Source organism: Betta splendens, chromosome 21 (genome assembly GCF_900634795.4).
Source record: "Betta splendens chromosome 21, fBetSpl5.4, whole genome shotgun sequence".
Classification (NCBI taxonomy): domain Eukaryota; kingdom Metazoa; phylum Chordata; class Actinopteri; order Anabantiformes; family Osphronemidae; genus Betta; species Betta splendens.
This window is the reverse complement of record NC_040899.1, coordinates 8,371,806-8,389,248: the sequence shown is the minus strand read 5'-3', so window position 1 is coordinate 8,389,248 and position 17,443 is coordinate 8,371,806. Positions and strand designations below refer to the sequence as shown.

The 17,443-nt window shown below is 43.7% G+C and overlaps 2 protein-coding genes across 3 annotated transcripts; one reads left to right on the top strand and one right to left on the bottom strand.

The window, feature by feature from the left end:
- The first annotated feature begins 2,154 nt into the window (after positions 1-2,154).
- hnrnpa3 (heterogeneous nuclear ribonucleoprotein A3) lies at positions 2,155-7,835 on the top strand. Its single transcript, XM_055505320.1, is given in 12 exon segments — positions 2,155-2,311; positions 3,019-3,141; positions 3,266-3,412; positions 3,484-3,694; positions 3,789-3,878; positions 3,999-4,079; positions 4,676-4,717; positions 4,829-4,966; positions 5,069-5,074; positions 5,077-5,184; positions 5,272-5,361; positions 5,457-7,835. Coding segments are annotated over 11 exon segments (1,041 nt in total). The 5' UTR covers positions 2,155-2,290; the 3' UTR covers positions 5,346-5,361; positions 5,457-7,835.
- Positions 7,836-8,345: 510 nt separating this feature from the next.
- On the bottom strand, positions 8,346-14,122 carry nfe2l2a (nfe2 like bZIP transcription factor 2a). 2 transcript variants are annotated; one of them, XM_029136970.3, is made up of 5 exons: positions 13,911-14,122; positions 11,095-11,343; positions 10,731-10,820; positions 10,501-10,635; positions 8,346-9,944 (listed from the first exon to the last, which is right to left on the bottom strand). In XM_029136970.3, exons 1-5 carry the CDS (start codon positions 13,947-13,949, stop codon positions 8,715-8,717), a joined length of 1,743 nt encoding a protein of 580 aa, XP_028992803.1. In that variant the 5' UTR covers positions 13,950-14,122; the 3' UTR covers positions 8,346-8,714. The 2 variants fall into 2 exon arrangements, with proteins under 2 accessions (XP_028992803.1, XP_028992802.1); XM_029136969.3 differs by having other exon boundaries at positions 8,346-9,947; positions 13,911-14,118.
- Between the last annotated feature and the right edge of the window lie 3,321 nt (positions 14,123-17,443).

Below are 17,443 nucleotides of genomic sequence, written 5' to 3'. Positions count from 1 at the left end.
TATGTACATTTAATGAATTCTGCTACTTTTTAATACAATTTCTGTATTTAATCACCGCAGAATCCATCCTTGTCACTGACATCACTTAAATGAATCTACAAAGCAATGTAAACAATAAGGGGAAACCTGTGATTGTTAGTTTTTTAGCAGCTGTTAGCGGTGAAATGCGTGCACACATATTTTCATATTTTCAGCCAAATATCAGCTGTCTGGAGTCAAATTGATGGATGGATTTATGATTGATGTGTGCATGGCAATAATTGGTTCAAACCTGACAAGGATCCTGTAGTATAATATAATAATAATAATAATAGTATTTTACATCACTGTCACAAAAACAATGATATACAAAGCTTATTGTATGATTAGTCTACTGTAATATTTGATTAGACTTGAACTATTAAACTGTTATTTTAAATATTTGTTCTAAATACAGAGAGAAAAAACATCTTAGAGCAGATGCTCTATGTGACATTAGTCCTGCTGAACAGGCATCTGCTCCAAATGTACAGACCAAATACAGGTATTTGTTGTCATCAATAACACCACTGACCATCCTGGTTCATCATGGATCCTATTTTCAAAACAGAAAGTGGATAGTATGACATCAAAATAAGCAAACACCAAAAATAGTATGTGGAATTACTGCTGAAACGGAGAAACTGAAACAGAAGAAAACAAAGACTGGCTCTTGAATTTGAAGTATGGTCCTGTCATAAATACTGGTTATTATTAGTGTCAGAAGAAACATTACCCTTTTTAGTGGCGCTGCATTTTCCTCACACACTACAATAAAGTTAATGACAGACACTGTAAAACCATAAAGCAGTCATATATTTGGAGATGTTGGTCAGCTTCAAAAAGCCTCAGTAGCATCTGGCTCATAGATCATTTTTGCCCAATTAAATATCCTTGTCAGCGCGACGAATGTTGTGCTTCCACAATTACAGCTGAATAGAATCAGCCTTGAAATATTTAACCATGATATGAAGAGATTGCTGTTTAATCTGCTATGTTTTTGAGATGATTAAAAAAAATTATATATACACTGTATATATATATATAAAATCTCTGCAGTGACTACACAAATGACACACGGCAGGTTTCAAGTCTCTCTGTCATGTTTATCTTATTTCTTCATGTTTTTTAATCTTTTTTTTCTACAGCAAACAAAATCCTGTGGAAGCTCTTCCTGGAAATACTGCACTAAATTAATTATTGCAGTGCTTAATTATGATGTCTGTATACAACAACTACAGACGCTGATTAGCAGTTGGTCCACCTGTATAACCTGTTGTGTTACAGGCAGCGAGGACATGATAATTTGACTTACCGGTAACTTTCAGATGTCATACACTTCTGTGCCAGTTGAATCTGTTGGTTAATTGCATCTAAGGAAGGTTTTACGTGTCGCACATCTCATTAACTAATACAAACAATCTATCAGTTTGGCGCGGTTGTGCTTTTTAGTATTTTTTATTTCAACAGTTTAATTCTACTTTCACTTACTTACATGTCCTCTTCTGTTACTATGGGGTTTTATTTCACAATGAACTATACAAAAAGTTGTCAATTCTGATTCGGAATCTCAGCAACTTTGTAAATCCCACATGGAAATAAAAATGATCAAGTTCTTTTGAGTCAAATTTTTAGAGAAGGGTCAAATAATTGCACGAGCACAAAACACTGTCAACATCCATCAGCGGGAATAAAAAAGCTATAAATGCATAAAGTTTACACAAGACACAGGTAATGAATGATACAACAGCAAATATATATATTTAATTTGATAATAGTGCTTTGTATATTAATATTACTAAAAGTATGTATATAAATATATATGTATCTATGTGATGAGAAGCGGCAACAAGAAGACACATCTCTCCAGCCATTAGTGTAGTCTCAGTTTCAGTCCACATATATTTTTACAATATATGTTTTTATTTTTACATACTTGCTCTTAATACTGTAACGTATCAATCATCAGCTGCGGAGGTCTGTCAGAGTTGCAGGAACATGCGTATTTTAGCCAGTAGATGGCGCAAATTAACCTTCTCTTTCTAACGTTTGATTCAACAGGAAAGAGAGTGAGTCGTGCGAGTTGCAGGGAACAAATTATTCTATTCTGTTCTTCATGTGCATTTAATACAGTACAATTCATTATTATCATTATAATACATTCAGCACATAAACAGGAGTAGCTGTACCTGCGCTGGAAAGCGGCAGCATCGGCGCAGCAGTGAGCAGGCGGCTACAGGTCACGTGACCCGCTCTGCTCCCAACTGTGTCCATGGATATCTGCAAAATGGAGGTGAGGCGCTTGGAAATGTTGCAAATAAAATACGGGTGTTTTGGAAACAGTGCAGCAACGCCACGGCTTCCTTTTATTACAAACGCAGCATTGACGGCGGATGCATTGCGTTGTATGTTGCAACTCGTGGTTTCGCTGTAGTTTTAACGTAAGCTCAGTGTTGCAGCGCAGCTAGTGTGGTTCTGAAGCTAAATGACTGTGAGGTGACTAACTAACTAGCTGGGTGACATTAGCACCGGTGAGCTCTACGTTTTATTAGACTGATAGATGACCATCGTGTAAGAGTGTACGCAACATACACCACCAGTTTATGTTTTCAGTGTTTTATAAATGTCACAGCACCTGCACAGCTGGAGTAAGCTAGCTGATGCTAACTGCTAAAGCTAATAGTTTCCCCACTGGGCCTCAATTTTACGATTTCTTTATAAGATGTGCCATTTAGTCAGCATCGTCTGTTGCCTGTGTTGTTTCATAATGTGATTCTTTTATGTAAATTACCACTAGAATTGCCTATTGCCACCATAGCGTAGCATGGCGTTACTGTTATCGCTTGTTGACAGATTGGCTGCAGATGTGTGTGCATCAGCTGTTTGACAGCAGCAGGAGAACGGGGACGTCGGGCTATCCCGGTGCAGTGTCTGTACAGACGCACCTGTGTTGAGTGATGATTTTTCCATAAGTTGTTTGTTTTCTTCTTTTGCTCTCAGAATCGCGAGGCTAAAGAGCCGGAGCAGCTCAGAAAGCTGTTCATTGGAGGTCTGAGCTTTGAAACCACCGAGGAGAGTTTACGGGCCCATTTTGAACAATGGGGAAGTCTGACGGACTGTGTGGTATGTTTTCTTCTATTTATTTGTTTATTTAGTCAGTAGCAACGTGTATATGAATGACATTAAACAATAGGTGAATAATAAACTGTTCTCACTGCCTTTTATGTTATAATTTCTTTGCTTCCAGGTGATGAGGGACCCCAACAGCAAGCGATCAAGAGGGTTTGGCTTTGTAACATATTCCTCTGTAGGAGAGGTGGATGATGCCATGAAAGCAAGGCCTCACAAAGTAGATGGGCGAGTAGTTGAACCCAAGCGGGCTGTATCCAGAGAGGTAAACGAAAGATCGCAGGCAGGTAATAGCTATGGCTTTGGATGTGTGCTCATTGATGTGCTCTGTTTCAGGACTCGAACAAACCCGGTGCCCATTTAACTGTAAAGAAGATTTTTGTGGGTGGAATTAAGGAGGACACGGAGGAGTACCACATTAGAGAGTATTTCGAGAAGTATGGAAAGATTGAATGCATTGACATCATGGAAGAACGCTCCACGGGGAAGAAGAGAGGATTCTGCTTCGTCTCCTTTGACGACCATGACACTGTTGACAAAATTGTTGGTAAGCGGTTGTTCTCACTTTAGTGTTTACTTGTCTGTTGGTAAATATTACGCATTTTGGCGTCATATGTGTCATATTTGCTTTTTTTTAATAGCCCAGAAATTCCACACAATCAATTTCCACAATTGTGAGGTCAGGAAAGCTCTCTCAAAACAGGAAATGAGTGCTATGTCAAGTAACAGGGGTAAGAATTTCATCAATAAATAATTTCTATCTATTGGCCTATATATGTGTATTGTTTATTTACTAACTGATACTTCATTGCTGTCAAAAGCAACTGTCAAATGATATCCTTGTTCATCAGGTGGCAGGAGTGGAGGATCTGGGAACTTCATGGGCCGGGGGAGTAATTTTGGAGGTGGTGGCGGCGGCAGCTTTGGCCGAGGTGAGGATTCACATGTCAGTTCAAAGTGCTCCCTTTGAACTTTTGTGTGTTCAGGTTGGAGTCACTAAGCCGCTGCTTCTTTATTGTAGCAACGTCCTGAACCTTCACTCAGTTAAATGCACGCATGCTCTCACAAGCAATTGTTTTCTCCCGGGCACTTCAGGCCTGTTCACGAGGGAGGGACAAGATCTGGTTTTTACTTGTTCTAGCAGGTCCTATTCTTAGTGGTGTGGGTTTATTTAGATTGTGTATGGACAAAGCCATCCTGTAAAACGGGTTACTCAACTTGGGCTTGGCAGGGTACAACTGCTCCTCTGGCGTCAAGTTTCTGTAAACAGTTACCGTATGTTAATCATATAAGCCAAGGAAAACATTAAACATACAAAACAACCTTAATGTAAATAAAAATAATATAGGTTATACGCTAGCTTTTTTTATGAAATGGTAGCTCTCGTTTTGCTGTTCAACCTAAAACCTTGTTATTAAATGCATTTTGAATGCTCAGTTAGCAAAAGAATCTTCATGAGTCTAGAGCTACAGCTTCGACTGTAATAAAGCTACAAGACTAAATATAATGTGTTTTTCTTTCATTTTAGCTGGCTATGGTGGAGGACGTTATGGGGACGATTTTGACAATGGTGAGCTTATTACATTGTACATGTGAAGTGTATAGTAGACTGGACTAAGTGCAAAGTGTAGATATTCACTACAACAGTGTTAAGCAACTAGATTCTGTTGTACATTTGAAGGCCCAGGAGGTAATTATGGAGGAGGACCAGGTTATGGAGGAGGCCGAGGGGGATACGGAGGTGGTGGTCCAGGCTATGGCAACCAAGGAGGTGGATTTGGTGGAAGCTGCGATGGAGGTTATGGAGGTAATGATGGAGGTAAACCACAGAATATGAGCTATTACATTGAACACCATAGAAAATGTGTCATATGACTTATAATACGAAGCCTTGCCTTAGAGTAAACTCTTGTATCTGCAGGTTATGGAGGGGTGGAAACTACAATGACTTTGGAAATTATGGTGGACAGCAGTCAAACTATGGACCCATGAAGGGAAACAGCTTCGGTGGCAGAAATTCAGGTGGACCATATGGAGGTTAGTTTTATTCTGCATTTGTCTAATTCTAAATAACAATCAATCAAATTTTTCCTGCTCATTATTTTGTTTGTGATCTAACTGCAGGCGGCTACGGCTCTGGCGGAGGCGGAGGTGGCTACAGCTCTGGCGGAGGTGGCTACAGCTCACGGCGCTATTAATTAACTTCATGTTTTGGTAAGTTGCAGTTCGACTCCAAACGGCCTCCTAGCAGAGTATAGCCCATGAAAGTGCAGAATAACTGTTTGTTCTATCCTGTATCCATTCAACAGGCTTCAGTTCTTAGCAGGAGAGGCGAGGAGGTGAGCAAAGGAATTGTCAGGAAAGCTGCAGGGTACATTGAGGCAGTCATCTGAAAGCATTAGAGGAGCACACAAGTCAGACATTACTGCAGCAAGAAGGACTGTATACTCAAACATGAGTGCAGATGTTACCTTTTTCTAATTGTGATAGATGTTTCCCTACCAAGACATTTTTCCTCATGTGTGTCTGAAGTGTGTGTGTATTGTGCCTATGGTATCAGGGGGAAAGAGTCAAATTGTTTTTTTTATCTAAAGTCCGTTCTTAATATCTATATTTTTCTTTTTGTACATGGGTTAGTTTTCTTCTGGTCAATTAATCCTTTGTCATATAGCTTAGTTGTTTCAGGCCCTCAGATAAGCCGGAAGTAACAGTTTTTCATTCTAAATTTATTATGAACATTTGAAAGTGTCAAGTGTGTTTTAAAATTTTTCTTTTTGTATGTGAAGCACCGTGTAAATCGTTGGTAGTACCAGTGTCAACCAATGCAAGGAACTGAGAGAGTCCCCCACACTACTTTGTTCCCAGCCAATCGAAACCTATTTTGATTAGTAGAAAAAGGACGAATAAAATTGCTTAGTAAAGTAAAAACGAGGTTCAGTGCGTCATTGGTTCAGAATTTATGTTTACTGTTGTTTGTGACTGTGAAGTTTAGCAAATCAGTCTGTTTGAACGTTCTGATCCTTCTGTGGAGTATTACTTGAGTCTTGCGTGGCTGAATGTAGTGATCTCTGCTGTATGTACCTGCCTGTACTAGGGTCAATGAAAAGGGAGTTGTGGGTAGGCCTAGGGCCAGGGCCCATGCACCACATGTGCCAGTGTTGGGCCAGTAGCATTGTAACAGCCACGAGCACCTGCATTTGGGCCCTCAGCGTCGCTAGGGTGGAAGATTGCAGATGACTGTCAGACAGGACGTCTTCAGCCCCAGCACAGTGGACCAGGCAGCATTGTGAGGCAGAAGGGAGAAGGCAGCATCGAGCACAACGCCCATGGAGGAAGCTTGCAGTGTCGTGCCCTGGTAGTGAGCATCTATCTCGCGTTCAAGGCTAGCTAAACCCTCCAGCAGCTGGTGCTAGCGAAGAAAGACTAGTTCCTGGACACATTGGAGATCCTGTTGAGTCAGTGATACTGCAGTTTTTATCCACACAAGTCCTAGATTTCAGACATTTAAAACAAGAAAAGGGAGTGAGTATTTCACAAAAGCTGACTTGAGACGGTGGAGCAGGTAAGAGTAACCACTTTGCTTGATTTACAGATGTGGAAAGAGGATTTCTCTTCTTGCTGATAACATGGAAGGTTCTGGATGGGTAAGACATTTTCCAAATACTATCCAAGGCTGCTCATATTGCAATCTTAAGTGTACATGGTTATAATACAAGGTGAAAAGGTCTTTTAAGGTTCACCGGGCAGGATGGCAATACTGGAACGTAAAGCTCCACTTTGACCAGCTGCAGCCTGTGACCTTCAGCACACTGGTTGGTATACCATGAATGCAAAACATGCAAATCTGTGTTTCTGATTATCTTTACCGTCAACCAGCAAGTTATGGGAAAAAGACAAAACAACTGATGATGAAACGCGTGATGAGCAAGGGAATGAAAACAGGATGTATCGTACAGTAATAGTTTCCATTCCCACATAATGACAATTAATTTAATAATATTCTGTATAGAAGTTAGTGGTGGAAAAAGGTATTACTGGTTTCAAAGCACAAATCCAAGTTGTCAGACATCCTCTTATCTTTTCCAATCAACCATCCAAAACACAACTTTATAGCTTTGAGTGAGGAAAGCAGCAAAGCTCGATAATGAAATGCAAACTGTAAAAAACTTAATTTTCTTGCAGTAGTTGGCAGAAGAATGCAAACAGTCAAAAACAACTAACGTGGTTATAGTTAGTATAGTTTTTCAAAATGTAGTAAAGGTCACTGATGTTGAAAACGCAACAGCTTAAATTACTCCAGAATGTGGAACTGGTGACCTTGAGCGTATTTAAGGATTGAGCAATTACTCTGAATCACCAGCAACTTTTCATAGAAAGTATATTTATAGTCGGATTTGTGAAGACGCACTGTAAAATGTCTTGAATAATTTTAATAAATGTTTTTTCAGCGGATCTGCCTCAACCATAGGTAATTGGAACGTACGCTCAGAGTTTCAGGTCTGGTCATGTACGCTCAGCCTCACAAAATCCACAAATGTGGTGCGATCAGTTGCACAATCGTGTGGCTGTAGACTAATATTCTCTTTTTATACAGAACTGATGATTAAAAGCTGTGGTAATGAACTGTTGATATAAATGTGCATTTACCAAATGTTACCCAATGCTCTTAAATAAATGTTTTCTCTAGACTCCAGTGCTTTATTTCAGTGTAGTGCTTCAAAGCAATAGGCCGAATCTGATTTGTTTACCTTTTTATTGTAATCAGCTGTTATCGGGGACGAAGGCCTTCACTGTTAAACTCCGTTGCCTTTTGTCACACCCCCTCTGAACTCTGCCAGGCGAGCGGAAAGTGAGCCGGGCGATCAAAGATAACGCCGGCGTGTCAACGGTCGCCCGGAGCCTTGCAGCAATTGCGCAGGCCATCACCTTTGCATACGCTGAGCCGGTTGCCGGCGCGAACGCTCTGCCCCTGCATTGTGCTCCGCGCCGGAATGCAGTGGGTGCAGGTTCTGGCGGCGGGAGGTGCACGCCTTTCATTTTAGGCCACAGCGCGAACAAAGCTCAGACAGGTGGAAGAATTCCAGTGACGCCGTTTGAGTAAAGATATTCTGTGTGTTCTGGGAAAACTTTGAAGCCCAGAAGCGGCTTATGCATTAATAATAATGTCTGCCCGGTATCAGTCAGGAAGCAAGAGCCTGTACAGCCGTAGGAATAGTTTATTGTAAAGCACAGGAGATTTAAAAACCATCCAGGGCAACCAGAGCAAATCATGACGGGAAGGTTAGAAAATATGATGTAAGCGAAGATTGAAACAATCATTAGCATACAGATATAATATATACATATATATATATACACACGCACACACAGTAACATTTTACCTCAATAATGTTTGTCTTGGTTAAAGAATCTGAGTATAAAAGAAGTAAAATATCAAAAATATTACAACATTTAAGAGAAACTGTACAATAGTTCTGCTGAGCTGCTAATGCTTTAAAGCTGAGTGACTACACACCTATTGCATAGTATTGCTATGATGATGATGATGATGATGATGCAGTACCGTATCACAGAGAAGAAAAGTGGTTGTTTTCACGCCTGACAGTTTTTTTAACGCGCGGCACGAGGAAGATGGTGCCGTCGGCCGACTGCTGCAGCGAGTACTCGGACGGCGAGTAGGAGTTGCCCTCCTCGTCCCGCAGCATGGCAAAGACCTCCAGGTACAGGCTGCTCAGCTGCTTCTTCATGGCCTTCAGGTCGCCGGCGTTGCGGCTCCTCTCGCTCCTCAGACGCGCCCTCTCGTCCTTCAGCGAGTCCAGCTCGTGCTCCAGGCCCACGATGTTCTCCATCTTGCGCTTGCGGCAGTTCTGCGCCGCCACCTTGTTCTTGCCGCGCCGCCGTATGTCCCGGACCAGGGCCAGCTGGGCCTCGTTCAGCTGGTGCTTGGACATCATCTCGTTGAAGTCGTCCACGGGCAGGTTGATGATCATGTCGACGGAGAAGGGGACCTTGAGGGATTTCGCCTTCTGTTCGTCTCTGGAGAGACGCGCGTCCGAGCGCTTCCTCTGCTTGTCTTTGGTGAACGGGGCGTCGTCCGGACCGCCGTCCTCAGCCGGCTCCGCCTTGTGCTGCTTGGGCTTCTTCTCCTGCTGCATTGGCTCCGTGGGTGCAGACACAAAAATGGCCAAATGGTGATCGTCGGGTTGGAAGTTGAGCGAGAACATCTCCGAGTATTCAGACTCCACGCTTCCGGGGTTGTGGTCCATCTCCTCCATTTCTGAATCGCTGTACGCCGATTTGTCAGGTGAGCTTCCATTCGGACTTGTGTTTGCGGAGATTCCTGAATCGGAGTCTGGCGTTTCCGCCATCACGCTGTGTTTGCCCCCATCAAACTCATCCCCGGGCGAGAGGCTGTAAAGGTCCATTGTTGTGAAGGAAGGCTGCGAGGGGACGTCAGACATGGCGTCGCTGTCATTGTCTTCGACCCCCCGCTGGGCGCTGCTCTCCTCCAGGACGGCGCCGGGGTAAAAGATGTCGCAGAAACTCTCGGCACCAAAGTTAGTATTTAGCAGAGGAGCGTTCGCCTCCACTCGGCTGAGTCTGTCTGATGGAGCCATAGTAGGAATGGAGCCATCAAACGTATTCATGAACTCTCCAGGAGCGATGGTCAGAGTGTTTGATTCTCTGTCTGGGAGACTGGTCACGGGGTAAAACGGGAAGTTGGGATCTTGTACTTCTGGGTTGTTGGGCAGAGGATATGTAGTCTCCAGTGTTTCCTCCATTTGCATGTTGAGGCACTGCTGTAATAGAAAAAAGATACACAACCATTAACAAATGCACCCAATACCTGACAACACGTCGAACCAGCTTTAAATCCTGAACGAGAGCATGTGATCGGGTTTGTTCCAACTGACTGCTGCTTATTAACTGACAGGGTGCATACGAGCAGGTACAATCTGAGCGTTATCAGCTAATGGTCTATTCTGCCTATCCCCAAACACAGAGGTCAACAACACACACACACACACACACACACACAGCGCCGGTCCACCCAGGCGCTAATGCAAATATGAGCTGCTTTAAAAAAATGATAAGGCAGCGCCTGGAAAAACGGCCTTCCCATTCAGCCGCGAAGCACAGGACGGTGCCTCTGCCTTTTCTCTGACCATCCCAGAGGAGCGGACACGGCCTGTGCTGTGTCTCAGCTATGAAACCCGATCACGGCGGAATGAGCGCCTGCTCGCATTTACGAGATCCCATTCTCGCAGGGCAAACAAAAAGCCATTTGTGCTGTGAAGTCAGTCCACAGCGTTCTTCACGTATCTGTTCCCACGTGCACGTCTCGCACTGTACCTGCAGCTCAGGGAGGGACAGCAGCTCCATCCAGGCCTGTTCCAGGTCAGGGGTCATCGTCTGTGGGGCTGATGGCAGCGCCGGCTGCTCGGGGGTCATGGCCATGGTGTTACTGCTGCCGGGCACGGAGGTGTTCTGTGAGGCACAAGAACACCAATTTTTGACGATTTTGTACTTGGCAGTTGTGAAAAGGTGCAAATGTGTCGCGACCGCGTAGTCGCCGTTCTTACCTCCGCTTCCTCTACAGGAAACGTCTCCGCCAGGAGCTGCAGACATTCGTCAAACGACATGGCTTCGCCGTCGTCCGGGAAGCTGACATTCTGCAACGAAAGGTGAAGGAGCGCGCGGCTCGTTTAGCACCTACACACCCTCTGTGGTGCAGTTCTTTTAAATTTAAAAAAAAAAAAAAAACACCACATGACTTCATACAAATCACGCGTCGTCGCCGCGGGGCCGCTCCCGGAGCACAACGCACCGATGGAAAACTCCCGACGCACCTGCGGCCGCGCGGGATGAGGCGGTTGCCTGGTTACGGCGCGGCGGCCTATCAGGCGCCGCGGGCGTCTAGCTGCGACGCCGGCCGTGTGCACGCACCTGTGAGGCCCCCAGCGGCGCGGCGGCGGGCGCCGGGCGCGGTATGTACTCTCCCGTCTCCTCGTCGAGCTGGAGCTGCGCCAGCTGGGCCTTCTCCTGCTCCCGGAGCAGATGCAGCCTCTTCTCCTCCTCCAGCTCCCGCTGCCGCTGCAGCTCGTGCTCCTTCTGGCGGTGGTTGTAGTCAAACACCTCCCGCCTGGCTCCCAGATCGATGTCCTGATTCCACAGGATGTCGATCAGCTCCATGTCCTGGAAGAGGGAGGGGACGGATCAGTTTAGGGTGTTGGGAGCGGCGGCCATGCTGAAGGCTGGAGCAGCGAGCTACGGCGCTGTGAAACAGGGCTGCTGCAGCTGACACACCCTGTCCCTTAGTGTTTGTTCAAACGCAGCGGCACTAACACTAATTACAAGAGTGAGAAGCCCATGCATAATACATGGACTTCTCTCTTTCCCCCGCTGCCAACAAACACCAGCACCCGATACTCCGAGGGAAGTGACCATTGCCCATCTCATTGTACTGAGGTGTGACTTCATTTGCCCCATTCAACCTCAAAGCAGGACACGGAGTACTAGCCTCATTTGCACAGCCAGCCTCAAGTTTCAGTTTAATTATCGAGATGGAGTACATTTAGACAGCAAACGAGCATTTTGTAGAAAAGAGGGTCAATCTTTCTGTCTGTTTGACATTACTCTTGGTAACTGATTTGAGCACAGCTAACACGGCAGAAATGACACATCTATAATTAGCATTTAAAGACTAAGGTTCGAGCTCCCAACAACACAAAATACCAGAGTAAAGGCAACTGGGCACTCATGTTCATCACGTAGCCACCAGACTTGACCCCTGGGCTGAATGTCATGTGCCTTTTGAAAATGAAACAGGCTGTAGCTATTTTCTACATTTAGCCTTTTACTTATTTACAGAAGGAAGCAGTTTCACAAGGTCCCGGGACGTTGAATAAACCCAAAATACTGGCTCGCAAGAAAAACTCCTTAGCATGTGACTTGTTCATCTGATTTGGGCGCACTCATAATGTGAGCTTGGCTTCATAATGCCTGAAGGAAGCCAACGAGGAACTGAGGAGAAGTCGAGCACAAAGCAGAACAATAAACAAAGAGGATGTGAAACCAGAGGAGGAGAAAATACTGTTTAATTGATTTTTTTTCTTTTGATTAGTTTTGATTAAGTCCAAAGGGACTTAAACATAAACTAATAATAATAATAATAATAATAATAACAGAACACAGGAACCAACACATATTTAAAGACAATGTTGACACAGTGTGACTTACTGTGCCGTGTGGCACTTCAAAATAAAAACCCACTAACCCTCTTTGCTTCTGTGTTGCATCAGAGGCCTGAGCACTGGGGGATTATGCTTTAGTGAGGCTGCATACAATAAATCACACTCACCGACCGAGAGGTAAGCGCACAACCTGACATTATGGCTTGTGCAGGAATGAGGAAGTGCCCAAAATGCCTATGTGGGAACGCACTGTATTGAGGTCATCTGTGTTTTCCAAACTAAAAAAAAAAACACACTAGACTGACGGTGACACCTAAGCTCAGACAGGCACCTTGAAAACAATCCTGTCTAAACAAACTGTGAGAGGTTCAAAGAGCTCCTTCACAGTTACTGATTAATATTCCTGTTATATAATAACCCCACAACCAAAGTACCTATCTCTAATATTCTGTTTTAACGCCAATTAGATAGTGTAAATGTAGAACATGTGGGTGTAGTACAAGGTTATCAAGATGGGATCAGCAGCATTGTCGTCATCAGACCTGGACTGGCAGCAGCACAAGGAAACCAGCGCGTGGAAATACTCCGATTTCCCAAAGCCGAGCAGAAGACAAAGGACAAGTGTATAAGCCAAACGACATGCCTTCAGTCTGAAGGCATGTCGCACACGCATGACTCCCAAATACCAAACAAGGCATGTTTAGAACGAAAGGGACACTGATTAAATAATGCCCGTCGTCTATCAAACAAGGTGATAGAGCAGTGACTCAAAGTCTAGATGCTTTACATGTGGGTTATTGATTGACTTCTGGTAAAAGAGAGGGCCTCAAGTGGAACCTAACTCCCACGGCCTGTTACTGCTTCTTGCATCATCATATGGTGGATGTCTAACCTTTAGACATGATATTAGCCCCCTGTCAATCAGAGTAGCCTCAATTCATACATTCAGCCAATGTCAGCTGACGATCGATCGATCGATCGATCGATATAGATCGATAGATAGATAGATAGATAGATAGATAGATAGATAGATAGATAGATAGATAGATAGATAGATAGACAAAAACATCTCTACAAACATTTATGACCTTTTAAAGAGCTCATTCATTTCCAGTTCGCCGGTATCAGATATGAGAGAGATCACATGCTTGGAGGAAGGGGAAGGAGGGGGCAGTGAAAGCCCCAAGAGCCTTTTTCTGTTTACCAGACATGTCCGGACAAAGTAAATAACGCGAAACACTATAAACAATGACATATAAGAATGTTTCTATGGGATTTGCGGTATTTCCTGTCGATGTGAAACGTCAAAGGTGAATTGAAGAACTGGAAGCAATGACGTTAATGTGTTTAAGGTGTAACAGAGTGTCTCTATATTGGAGCTGTCATTCCGAGATTATAAAACGTAGTCTACGACATAAACGGGCTCTCGTTGTGTTTATTACTTTAAGCCAAACCAGGAAAAGTTCATGTGACTATAGGAAAGTCTCTGACCATGTAATACAAAGTTACCAGTCCATGTCCGCCTGTTTGTCCCCTATAATACTGCCTTAGAAATACTAGTTTATTTACCTGCGGATTGGAATGCATCACCTCCATTTCCATCATCATGGAGATCGGTGTCGCCGGCAGGGGAAAAACGCCTTATAATTAAAAGTGTGTGTTATTCCTCAAAACGGCAAACTAAAATGGCGAGAGGTGCGAAGCCGATAGAGTCCGTCGCAGCTGGGGAGTCGAGGGAAATATTGCTTCCTCTAATTTTAACCAACCGTGCGGAAGCGATGGCCCTGCCCACGGAGCTGCGGGGCCGGGATCGTCCCCCTCGCGCCGGCCTATGAGCCCGCAGATAAGGATTGCGTGTGTGCGTGCGTGTCGAGCGCGCCTCGCTGGCCGCGGCAGATAGGGCTCGCGAGGAAATGGCCAAATAAACACATTATACAACGTATATCACGTGCGTTCGAACGATATAAGCATAGTCCACGCAAGAAAGATCGTAATCAATCTTCTGTGTGTAAAAACAATGCACCCACTGACATCGCCTGTGTTTAGCCGCCTTTCAAACAACTTATTTGACATTGCAAAGTCTGTTCCGTTTCCATTTTAACTCCGTCATCATCGCTTAGTCGAGTGCATACCGCCCCCTGGTGGTAACTATGAGTGGTGGGTCCCGGAGCCCCGAGGTCCCCTAAATACTTTAAGAGTGTAACATCTTAACGTGCGCCGTGATTAACAGTGGGAGATGTTCGGGAAAATGAGATGAAGCAAAAGGTAAGCAAGGCTTCATTCAGAAGACAAAGTCTATGTTAGAAAATATTCAGGTGGACATATTTAACAGTACAGTATTTATTAGCTATTGCAGTAAAGTCAACGGTTTTATGAGTTAAACTACAGTACTTCCGCCTGATTAGGTTTGATTTTACTAACGATAAGCTACTGAGGCTGGTGCCCAGCAGCGAAAAAGAATTATTTCAACTCCAGAGTTGAGGTAATGTTTTACTTCAAATAAAATTAAGAAGGAAATATAGTTGACTTCATCCACACCTACTCACACTTGCTTTTTTGCTTCACTTGCTAAAAAGGTCAGTCTTTCACGTCAAAGAGTTTTGTACAGAGGTGGAGCGGAACCAAGTTGGTCTCAAGTCCTGTAGGTAAGTACGTTTTCTCCTACTTTATACCACTTTAGCACATTCCAGAGGTAACCGCTGTGTGTTTAAGGCAGCCAGTACTGCTAGCAACTTTGCAGATTACAACAGATTATACAAACCTAGATGCTTTATGAAACCTGCATTCATAAAATAATCATCATAAGACTATGAAGTAGTTAAAACCAAATGTTGTTTTACACATAAATAAACATAAACTCACTAGTATCAATATTCCAGTAGCATTTTATAGACTGTAATAATATAGGCAAATACTTTTATTATAGCCTACTGATTAAGTGACCTTTACTCAAATGAAGGTGTATTATTGCTTCTAACATAATATTAGGGTCTTAAATATAAGATTGAATACTTCTTCAACAGCTGATTGCTTTAACAACGCCACAGTAACCAGCCCTTCTACCTTTATATTTCTTCTATTACTTTTTTTCTGAACACAGAACTATGTCTTTAACAGCCTATAGGAAACTTTAAATGACCTGTTTTACTCAATCTGAGAGGAAACTGCGATTTAATGAAGCCGTGGAGTGTTGTAAAACCGTATAATCTGCCAAACACGAACCGATCTGACGTCTCAGCCTAAGCAATAAGTCACATCGAAACGTAAGTCAAATATGTCGTCGTAATAACGCAGACTTGGTCCTGAGTCTTGCACCTATCTGTAAAGAACCTCGCACCAAAGTGCAGCTCGCTGTGCCACTGCGCGAAATTACACCAAAAGCCCGTTTTTTTTTTCACCCCCTCTCATGCGCGCTCATGAACACGCGTTCACGTTTGGCAGCTCCACGTCGACATTCTTCCAGCTGCATATAGTGAACTGCACAGGACTGGGGGGAAGAAAAGGTAAACGCGTCGGTGGCCGCCCTCCGAGCGGCGCGTCGCAGCCCCGCACACGGACGCCAGCCGCCGCGGGGGGAAAGTGCCGTTTGCACCGTGAACGTGGCCACGATCGCTTTGTGCCTTTTGCATTTTATGATGAAGCCTCTTTGCCCCTCGCGTTGGATCGCGGCTGCTCGTCCACCTACACCAGGTACAGTACGACTCGCAGAACTCACTTTACCCTCATCATGCAACTTTCCGTATAAATGAGTGTGACCATCGAATGTTTGTCTGGTTTATTTGGCATTTCCTCTGCTAAACTTGCTGCGGGTCAGCTGCTGTTGAAGTGCCCCAACTACCCTCAAACTGAGAGAACTTAATACCCCTGGAGCTCAGCTGGCCTTCTGCACTTTCCTCTGTGCTATCATATCTATCTACTTTGTTTAGAGAGCGGCTCAGTCTCCAGGGCCTGTTTTAGTCAAAGGACTGTTAAAACTCAACAGGTTACAATCAATGAAACACTGGCATATAAAGTAAAGTCTTTACCTCTGACCAGATGGTCAATCCTATACACGTAAATGAATCTTTTCTAGGCTCTTATTGTGGTGTACTGTAACACAGAATCAATGATTGCACATGAACTAACTCGTCATCTAACCTTTTGATTTATTATAGAAAGCTGACAGTGTGTAAAATGACTTTAGCTCTGTGATTCAGTGAGGGGTCCAGCAGGCCATTCTTTTTACATGCAGTCCTTGACATTCACAATTTGTTCTTGTATTAATACACCCTCTTGTATTAAGACCTTGAAAACGCGGATAATCCCACAAGGCCCTTCTCTTTTCCCTGCTTTTTGTGACTTGCTACAGGTTAAGGAGCAGCCGGTGGCGAAGTGGATCATGTTCTGCACAAGGACAAACCTATGAGCTGGCACTGTGGCTTTCCAAATAAAGTTCTGTGATACACTCAGACTCTAACTGCCCGCAGTCAGTGCATTACAGAACTTTGTTTTGGGAGTTAATACTTTAGGCTATGAGAAGTGAATCCTCAAACATCTCCATATTTCACTTTGCAGCATAATGCAATATTTGTGTTGTCAACTGTTGACTCAAATAAAAGATTTGAATGATTGAACCGTTTCTGTCTTTTATCCCTCATGGTTAATTTGTACTTTCATGCTTAGATATACTTAGCCGATAAGCAGACGTTTTCCTTTCATGTGCTGTATCTTCGTGTTAAATCATTACTTAAAAAGAGCCACTGTGTGCCATATGGAAACACTAGTCACGTTGGTCAGGTGATGGAGTGGAGGTGAAGCATAAAGGTAAACAGCAGAGTCACGTTGTTTCAGGTTACTCTCAGTTATTAAAGCTGCACTAGTTTACACAATCCCCAAGGCCCCTTTATAAACAAATATATAACAGGAAAATCATTAATGACCTATATATAGAATATGCAGACCTTGAATGCATCGTTGCTGTACATCACTTGCTGTTATCCTGAATGGTTAGGTAGTAAATGATAACTCTGCTCATCGTATCTCTTAACAACTATGCAAACTTTACGTGGGTTTGAGACTCGGCACTCAATAGTTAGTGCGCACAACCACTCATACGCGTATGT

What these genes read in the sequence shown, in the direction of transcription:
- nfe2l2a (XM_029136969.3), bottom strand. Translation starts at nt 13,949, where the DNA reads ATGATGATGGAAATGGAGGTGATGCATTCCAATCCGCAG. An exon ending in CGCCGCTGGGGGCCTCACAG is followed by an intron (nt 10,821 to 11,094) that starts GTGCGTGCACAC and finishes CTTTCGTTGCAG; the next exon opens with AATGTCAGCTTCCCGGACGA. An exon ending in TTCCTGTAGAGGAAGCGGAG is followed by an intron (nt 10,636 to 10,730) that starts GTAAGAACGGCG and finishes TGTGCCTCACAG; the next exon opens with AACACCTCCGTGCCCGGCAG.